Source organism: Amborella trichopoda, chromosome 2, assembly GCF_054954075.1.
Source record: "Amborella trichopoda isolate Santa Cruz 75 chromosome 2, AtrichopodaSantaCruz75HAP2 v2.0, whole genome shotgun sequence".
Classification (NCBI taxonomy): domain Eukaryota; kingdom Viridiplantae; phylum Streptophyta; class Magnoliopsida; order Amborellales; family Amborellaceae; genus Amborella; species Amborella trichopoda.
The window spans coordinates 64,073,305-64,083,712 of NC_142337.1; the positions used below are offsets into that span (position 1 = coordinate 64,073,305).

General features: G+C 34.6%; 1 protein-coding gene across 1 annotated transcript; it reads right to left on the bottom strand.

Annotated features, from left to right (window-relative positions):
- Positions 1-284: 284 nt before the first annotated feature.
- LOC18430366 (dormancy-associated protein homolog 3) lies at positions 285-4,288 on the bottom strand. Its single transcript, XM_006840521.4, has 4 exons — positions 4,108-4,288; positions 3,739-3,882; positions 3,514-3,665; positions 285-632 (listed from the first exon to the last, which is right to left on the bottom strand). The coding sequence occupies exons 1-3, from the start codon at positions 4,211-4,213 to the stop codon at positions 3,517-3,519; spliced, it is 399 nt and encodes a 132-aa protein (XP_006840584.1). The 5' UTR covers positions 4,214-4,288; the 3' UTR covers positions 285-632; positions 3,514-3,516.
- Between the last annotated feature and the right edge of the window lie 6,120 nt (positions 4,289-10,408).

The window sequence follows — 10,408 nt, forward strand, 5'->3', positions numbered from 1 at the left end:
TTTGTATTTTATCCTTAATTTACGGGTACGAGTATACGTCAGATCCAACAGGACCCAGCGCCAACCCCGAATAGTTTTCGAGTCTAAATTTTAGACCCGGACCTGACCCGGTCCAAATGTTAGACCCATACCCGAATCCATGTGGGACAATACCCAGAAGGTCTGAGTCCATCACTCTTGGGGCTCATAATCTTCTTTTTCAACGATATGTTTTCATCTTTCTTTTCAATTGACACCGCGCTCTCTCTCCGAGAATTTCACCAAAACATCAGAGAAAGACAGAGTCATCAAACACCTGAAGCGGTGATCCAATTTCCAATTTCGCAAGTAGACAGCCATTAGAGACATGGTTGAACAGAAGTTATCTTGTTATTTTTACATCCTCAACTCATTCTAACATGCAGTAAAGCAAACTCTAATGCATCCGACACAAACGAAACAAACGCACACTTCTATATATTACATGAACAACACCAAATGCACAACCAAACAGAAAGACTGTACAATGATCTATTCACCACTTGCCTCTCTTTCCTCCTCCACATTTCTAATTTCTACTTGATGCTCGTTTCTCTCTCTCTCTCCATCTCTTCTTGCTTCTCCTTGGTGTTCGATTAGAAACCATATGATCTCTGCACCATAAATGAGTTGAGTCATGTGAGAGAAATCAACAAAGAGAAACAATTATCTCAAAATAGTTCTATCAGACCACAAATAGTTAGGATAAGATTCATATGATAATAATAAGCTCCATTAAGAAGAGACTTTTTCATCTATTTGAAAAGGGTGAGATTTCCATTGAAAGCCTCATCGAAAAATATAATTTCTATGAGCTGAAATCTACATATCTATTTATAAAATTTAAAGCTCAAAAAATTGTATAATTGAACAGATCTACAAACACTTGAAACGTCATGAAAATAGACCGTCTAGATAACATGTTATAAGATGGACCATTTTTTAGGACTTCAATTTTTTTTTTTTTTTATATCATAATGCTTGAGTTGAGGTTGAAATGTACATTGGTAGGGCTTTCAGAATCATGACATCTTTTCTCGATGGATTTTTGAGGCATGCCTTATTTCTACAGTAAAAAGTTAACACCTTATATAAACCTTCTTTATGAGGGCAAAAACCTACTAAAAACAAAAACAAAATTGACAAAAATGGCCCACAAGTACGTATATTAAGTGCATGCATGCTGGAGAACTCGTGGATAAAATCTCCTACGTATGGTTGTATGCACATGGATATAATGAAGGCCCATACATATGTGCCTACATATTTATGATCATGTTATGGTTGCCAGCAGGCGCATAGCAGCTCATGTGAACATGAGGAACGGATACATGTACATCACACCGGCATATGCATACCGCCAGTAAAGACAAGCAACCCCTCTCTCTCTCTCTATCACTGTAGGAAAACACGACCCGGGAATGAAACCTAGCCATGGGCTGGGTCAAAGTACCGGTTTGGCAAAAAAAAAATTGTTAATAATATGAAAAAGACAAATATATTTGAAGTAAAAATAAACAAAACATCCAGAAAAAGGTTAAAAAAAAAAAAAAAGGGTAAAAAAAAATAGTAGTGACATAGATTTTAAAAAATCAATTTGTGACCATGAGAATCTTTGAAATAATATAAGAAAGATGCAAAAATATAGAAATAAGTATTTGTAGCCAAAAATATTCCAATAGTTGCGAAAATGATTAAAAACATATAAAAACAGAATGAAAATAAATTTTTTTTTTTAAAGATTTTTTAATAATGTTTTGTGAACTTTTTTCAAACTTTGACAACTTGACCAACAAGATGGCCCATGGCCGAGTTCCGGGTACCCGGCCGGGTCCCAATGTCTAACACTGATTTCTACAAGAGCCTATTTCACTGTCGTTTCTATAATTTATCCAAATGACATAAAAACATATGATAACAATGGGTGGCGTTTGTATAAAATACCACTTTATACCATGTGAACTAATCCTACCCATAAATTTTGCCCGAAGACTGTAGTTTTCATTTTAAATAGCTTGGGAATCCATTTTCAAGCTCCAATACTGAAATTTAAAATTATAAAAAAAGTACATGTCATGGTAGAATTTGTTGGATGTATTTATTGGATGTATTTATGTGGTTTAGACCGAAGCTTTACGTCTACATATCCAAAACCCAACCCAATCCAACCGGCTCTATATCTACTATTTTTGAATGAATGTTCACATCACTGAGTACCTTTATATATACCCAGATCCAAAGACTAACTGGCTCCATTACTCTATTTGGATGAATCTTACTTTTATATATAAAAGATAATCACGAAGATAAATATGGAAATAAATACAATATAATAACTTGATGACTAAGTAAATCTCTATCTTTTTGATACCTAATCTTATCAAGAGATATGTACATATACATCCATATTTATATATATCAATATGAACCCGAAATATCCATATCCTAACATATCAAACGGATCTATAAACACCAAAAAAAATCTTGAAAATAAACCGTCACAAAACTAGTTATAAGATGCGTTATTTTTAGGAAGTAATTTTTTCTTCTTTAGGGACATGATCAATCCGAAAATTTTTCAATTAGGTACGCTCCTTTACTGACTTTTCTCTCTTATCCTAAGATTTTTCCAATATTAATAAGGTATTGATTTACGTACGTACCCTAAAATTTAAGGTAAAATACAAAATACTCCATTTATATGTGAAAATTACAAAAAAGCCACTCAACCGGTTTCTCTTTAATTTTTTCAAAATACCCCATGGTCAACCTGAGTTTGATTTTTTATTTTAGTTTTTTGTTTTTTTAAGTTTCGGGGCAGTGCCCCAAGCTTCAAGGAACTGCAGAAAAAACTAAGAACAAAATTTAGGTCGAACGAAGCGCAGTTTTAAAAAAAATCAAAAAATTTGAATTGACCGACCTTTTGTAATATCCGCATATAAATAAAGCATTTCATATTTTACCTAAAATTATATTGTCTCTACATAAATTATTCATTATGTAAAAGTCAGATATTTATATTTTCATTTGGTATGCGGTCAAGCCCAAAATACGGGGCCAATAAATAAAAATATTTTTAAGATGGATTTTTTGATTTAATTTTTAAGAATAAAATAAAATAAATTTTTAAATTAAAAATAATAATTGACATTTGTACCATTAGTTTCTATTGTTTTGGGATGGAACACCCACTTGGAATGGATGATTGAAATTTTTTTGTCCAGCCCACGTAAAATAATTTTCTTTTTTATTTTCATTTCTTTGTATAAAAATTTAAGACAAAGATACCCCTGTGAATCAGATTCCTAGGAGTGAGTGCCCTGCTACATTGTTCTAGAGTCTTCGGTGGATACCATCTTTTCAGAAAAAACATTTTTTTCTTCGGTGTTCCTTCCGGTTTATTATCCATAAAAACAAGCCGAAATTTATCAAAGTGATCAGTGATTACGATAAGCCCCGAAATATCGGCCCAAACTTTCGGGACTTATAACTCACCAGTCACGAAAGGGAGGGCTTTTCCCCCCCCGGAACGAAGCCGCCTCTCTCGTACTCATCCGACGAAAATCTACCCCGAGGGCTTTTCCCTCCAACGATGCGGCTTCTCTCGTACTCCTCCAACGAAAATCTCCTCCGAAACCTCCCTGCCCCTGCAACATACCCGAAATTTCGGCCATTTCTCAAAAGCGAATGAACAAAATCAACCGAAAAGTTTGACATTACCGGCGAAAGGAGAAACCGGAGGCGTCATTCCGGCCGGAGAAGACGGCGGAGTTCCGTTTTCTGAAGCGTTATTTTTATCCGAAGGCGGTTTCACGATCATTATGCTTCGCGTCACTCTATTGGCTTCATTAGAGAACTCATCAACTGAAAATCGTTAAACACAAAATGAAAAATAGAATTAAATCAATTACCTTAAAAAAAGCGCACACAGAGAGAAATGGGGAAAATCAGTGGAAAAGAGTGATAAATACAAAAAAAAAAACCCAGGAAAAAACACTAATACGCAGAAATGCACCGAGAGAAAGAAATAGAGTGGGTTTTAAGAAAAACAATAACGAAATAGAGATCAAACTGTATTTTCCGGCTCACCTTTGGCCGGAGATGGCCGGGAAACAGGTTTCCTGAGCTTGCTAAGCCCATTTTCCGGCTGAGGTCCGGCTAAAGTGTCATCCCAAAGCTTATCCAAGAACGCCATAGTTCAATCTTATCTCTTCTCTAAAAAAAATGATCGATTATAATCACAACAATTCCAAACTTTTATCGACCTCTTTTCGCCAAAAGCTAGGCCGCGAGAGAGTGAGCAGTGATATTTATGGAGAATTAGGGTTTAAAGGTCGAGCAAGTCCACTGAATGGAGACAGGGATTTATGCCACGTGTCGAGATTACACGTTATTGGATAAGGTTGACGTGACAGAGAGCTGTTTTGCGATTTGGATGGGCGAATAAGAAGGGGACAGGCATCACGTGATGGGACCACGTGATGTGGGCCCCGAATTTTCTCGAAATAACTGAACTGCCCTTGGCTTCTTCTATCCGAAAACGGTTCCTGAATTTGAGGGGTTTATCTCTCTAAATTTTAGGGCTTAACTTTATTAACTGGACTTTCTCTAAAATTTCGGTACTCACTCAAGCGACTTACATTTCCATGGAAGTTTTGCAAAATAAGGGTGAGCATTATATAAGATGTCATCAACTTTGTACTATTAAAGTATGAAGTACCTCAAAACCATGTCAAAAATGCACTTTTGGTGCGGCTAACCGCTTGCTATGCAAATCTATTATTGTGTTGGTAAAGTTCCATAAATGTTAATAATCAAACAAGTCTATAAATATTTTGAAATTTTAAGAATAGACAGTCCAAATAATATGTTAGAAAGTGAACCATTTTTAGGGTTAGAAATATGTCTATGAATCTCTATGTCAATATTCCCCATTTGAGGGTCTTCTGGCATAAGAACAACCTTCTCTAATGGGTTTTAGCAGTTTTTTAAGTCCACCTTATTTGTATAGGATAAGGTTGACACCTTATAGAAATTTCTTTCTTCCCAAAAGAGAAAACATTTATACTATGTAAGGTGCATCTAAAAAAGAAAATTGTTTCATGCGGGCTGGACCGTATTTCTACAATATGTGGTCTAGAGGTATAAAGCATCCATCTTAAAGATGGATGCAAATAGGTGGTGCATCTAAAAAACGAGTATAATTACTGGTCCAAATGTTTTCTTAACATAATTATTATTTCTCGTTTTTAATTATTATTTTTTTCATATTCATGATCTCCATGTTAAATATTACTAGTTGAATTATGTGTGTTCCACATATACAATTACTTGTAGTAGATTAACTTAATATTCATTGATAAAAAAATCTATTAATAAAAAGTTTGATTCATCATAAATCATCCTTTAAATAATAAGAAATTTTTAACTACTTATCATTTTTATGAAATAAATCCTACTAAAACATTGGTTTCTTAAAATCTTGTTTAAGAGATTATCTCTTTCTCTACTTTTCAAAAGCTTTCATAAAAATCTCTCATCTTTCTCCATCTTTTGGGCATGTTCTCTTTCTCCTTCTCAAATTCTCTCATAATGTTGAGATCTCTCTCTTGTGTGGACTCATATTCTCTCTCCCTCCCTCTCTAATTAAAATATAGAAATTATGTGGAGATATGGAAATAATATTGAGATATCTTTCTCTTGTGTATATTCATACTCTCTCTTTCAAATTTAGTTATCTTAAAATAAGTCTCTAAAAATTTGAAAATATATTTTTTGCCAAGCTTCCATTTCTACAATACGTGGGCTGGCCGCATAGAGACCGTGTCGGTAAAACCCTACATTAAGAAACCCTCAAATTAATAATCTCAACCTTGAGATTCATGTATACAAAAAAAAAAAGGATTTTTAGTCTTAAAAATAGTTCATCTTCTAACACATTATCTAGATGGTCAATTTTCAACATTTTCCAATTGTTTGTATATCTGCTTCATTATCACCATTTTTTAGACTACAAATTTCGAAATTGGAAGTAAAAATATTTTTTCATATCATCCCAAGGCTTTGGGACACTGAAACTGCATTTTAGAATAGTTTTGAGGTGCACCTTGCTTCAATAGTATAAGGTTGACACATTATGCAAAACCTCACCCTTTCATAAATGGTGAGGTTTGTATAAGGTTGCCTCCTTATACTATAGAAGTCTGGTACATCAGTATAAAATTTACTTAGAGATGTTGTTTCAGTGTATAAAATCTGATTATGGCTTCAAAATCTATTTTTATCTTCAGTTATAAAATTTTAAATTTAAAAATATTACAGATTGAGCAGATCAATAAATACTTGAAAATATTGAAAACACAAAATCAAAATGACTTTTTACAATATGTACTATTTTTTGAACTTGAAATTCTTTGTTTTCTTCATGTTCATTCATCTCAACCTTGAGACTCCTATGTGGGAACACTCTCTACTTCAAGATTTTTGAGATGCACCTTTCCTCAACAGTATAAGGATGCAGCCTTATACGAACTTTTTCCTTCCGGTAAAAAATGGCCCTCTCTGTAACGCTTTCTTTAACGCAAACGGTTTACCGGAGGAATTGGGAATTTTGTGTGGTCTTAGTTTAGAGTTGTAAAACTCTCTCTAAACTCAATTAGTAGTCACTCGTTATTCGTAGAACCGCCATTAACCCTCCTTTGTGGCGTTGTTATCGAGATAACTCCCTCTCTCCTAAGTGTCCGTCTCCTCACGAGATAACTCTCTCTCTATATATATAATATTATATTTTCCGTATCATTTGCCCGTTTGGCTCTAACCCATATAATTTTTTTTTTTTATTGCATGCCAGATTTTTTTATTTTTTTTAAGTGCCAATCCATGTATGATCTTGCTGAATGATATTGACCACACGCATGGCCAATTTGGTTGCAATCTCTATGCAACAGTCTCTTACAAGTAGAGTTGGCAGTGGGCTGTGAAGCCCGACCCGGCATAAGAACAGTAGGGTAGGGGCTACAAGGGTGACCATGGTTCAGGTCGGGGCAGCCCCAAAAAATGATATGGAATCCGGACCTAGACCTAGATTTGGACCCGACTCAAATATTAAAAAATATCTATGCATTTAACTATATTTCATATATTAGGAACCAAAAAATGTTATCGGACCCAAACACAAACTCTGTTTGGGTCTAAGATTTGGACCAAGGCCAGACCTGGCGGGTCCAATTTTTGGACCCATACCTAGACCCTACCTTTTGGGTCCCGGGTCAAGTCCAGGCCCATTGCTACCCTCCAGGCTTTGGCCAGTGCTGACCCGGTTCAGCTCAGGCCCGGCCCATTGACATCCTTATTTAGAAGGATAAGATGATAGAAGAATTCTTGTGTGCGGTAAGGGTGAGAGAGAGAGAGAGCGAGAGAGAATCAAAATAATTTATAAGGATAAGATCATAGAAAATTCATGTTGCGTGCATGTGGGAGAAAAAGAGTCAAAATGTTATAATCTCGTCGATGTTTATGAGGATAAGATCATAGGGAATTCAATAGAAAGATAGAGAGTTGAGCTAATTGGTTTGCGTGATTGGGGTTTCTTTATTAAATTATTAGTATGATTGGAATTCTATTATTTAAATCTTGTTTTCTTTGGGTAAATAAATACTTTTATTGAGATCTTGTGAAACGCTCATTCTGTATGAAAATTAATCCCATTTTCTTAATTTGAAATGTCGCCACACCTTTAAAATGGCTAATTCCACCGGGTACGTTTTGTCTATTGATTTGTTTCTTCAAAGTTCAAATACTTAATTTTCCAGTTAAATTTTGATCGTTAAAATTTATTTTAAATTTAAAATGCTGAAATGGATCCGCATGTTCCAAAAGAGCGAAATCATTAATTTAAGGAAAATTAATCGATGAATTATATGATTAGGAATGGTTGAAAAGGAGTAAAATGTTAAATAGTTGAAAATATAGGTGAATTTTGATAAATTTTCTATTAAATTAAATAGAACATTGATCATCCATAAATAGATATGATAAAGAAAACTTAGCCATATGCAAACATTAGGGAAATATTTAAGTTTGCTCGATTCATTTTCCTTGAAAGCTTAATGGTTATTAGATTCCACTAGTCCCAAAGTGAATTCAAACCTGAAAGATTTAGAAAATCAGGATTATATAGGAAAAGTATACCAAATAAAAATCAGTAGAAGAAATTGCCGCCTGTTATAAAGATAAACGGCTAAGATAAGCTCCAATCTTGTGACAAATGTCCATCATCGTACCTAGTTCATCTGGAGTGTCCATCACTTATATGGATGGTGGATGCCTTCACTATGCACGGTAATGCCATCCACAAAAGTTGTTCGTTGTAGTTTCAAGGGCTTTATAGCATGATTCCGAAATGAATCACAGTGCCATGATTTTCGATCCGGATAATCAATTCCAATGGGAATTAATTGGGACCGAAATTGGTTGGGGCCGAACTAGTTTTGAGATGGTATAAGACCCAAGCACGTCGTCCAAGTAAGTTGCCATCAAAGGCTTGTTACCATTGTAACTAGTGTGCGAAAACTCTTCATGGGCTCAGTATTTGGTGCCTAACGGGCTGAGTGATGCCCATAGGGGGCGCACAAAAAACAAACAAACAAAAAAAAATTGAAAATATAAATAATTGGTGTTTTCATCAAAGGGCTGGACTTTCATCACAAATCAATTATCGGATTTGAAGAAATTGAAGTTTTTCAAATTCGGACAAAAATTCCTAAATCCTATGCCCACAAAATACAATAAACCAAATGGTTTTTTCTCAAATCCAATGCTTCAAATATTTAGATTTTTAATGGCTTTTTGTTTTTAAGCTAAATATGTAGATCTAATGATTTTTCTTAGCACAATCTGAAAATATGAATAAACGAATGGGATTTGGGCCTCCTACGCCCAAGAAAATGGGAAACACAGGAGTCAGATTTCTGCCTCCCTTTGATTTAAGGATGCAATATAGTACTTGGGCAAGGTACTGACTTGCCCAAGTACTGTAGATCTTGGACGAGTTCACACGATTTATATAGTACTCAGGTGAGTCGCTACAATACTTGGGCACGGTCGAGTATTGTACATGTCCCCTTAGCCCATGTGCACAACTCCAAGCATCTGTATGCATCTTGCCGAGGCTGAGTAACTTGGCCAAGTCCGAGTTAACTCTATTGTGTTTATAAACATTCAAGGAAAGCGAGTAATATCCCTAGAGTGGGATGTAAGTTGGATCTTGAAAAACTTATGATCGAGTTGAACAGAATGTTTTTGCAAGAAATTATGAGAAATATCATTTTAGGTCGAAATGGATAAATTGGATTAGAAGCTACGTCTCAAGTGCGCATTTTTCGATACTTATCCATGGTATTCCGAAAGGGATATTCAAAGCACGTAGAGGGATACAATAAGGGGACTCTTTATCACATTTCTTATATATCCTTACGGCAAAGGCTTTCGGTAAGATGCTGACTAGGGTGGAAGATAGAGTATTAATCCATGGTTTTAGAGTTAATTAAGGGAAGGTTCATGCGTCACTTATCTTCAATATGCTGATGATATATATATATATATATATATATATATATATATATATATATATATATATATATATATATATATATATATATATATATATATATATATATATTTTATTTTATTTTTTATTTTTTTTTATTTATGCAAATGCTAATCAGAATATCAGTTTGAGAAGGTTTTCGAGGCAATCTCAGTATTAAAGATAAATTGGGATAAAACGTTGATGGAGGGCATTTCTTGTCCAAGGAAGGAGAGACATGCACCTTAGGTAGAAAATTTTCCTATTAAATATTTAGGTATGCCCATCTCAGATTCCAAATAGTCTCATATTCCACAACGAAAGTGGACCTTCTCTTGAATTTGGGAAATATCATAAAGTTGGGTTCCTCAAAAAGAAAAATGTTAAGAAAAAGAGAACCGCCTCCTTTTGGCTCTTTCATATTAAACGGAAGTTCTTTTGAGAATCCAGATCCACGTCAAATTTGAGGATTAATTAGAGATTATCAAGGACATATACTCTTTCCTTTTCAGGCCCTTGTGGTGATGAATGTGGTATTGCGAGGTTTTAGTCTCTTTACTGGGCATAGAATTAGAAATACACTATCGGTGGAGGAAGACCCACAAAATGTTATTATTTTCTTAGTAGCTGACAATGTAATGTTGTGATATTAATATAGGAAGTAATGCTTGTCAAATAAAAAAACAAAGCCCTTATACTATAATTTCAGGCTTTCAGATAAATGGTTATACTTTTAGGCTATCATATCATGAACAAGTGCAGTCAGGCAAAACCAAAATGTAGTTGCACAAAAGACATTCAGAA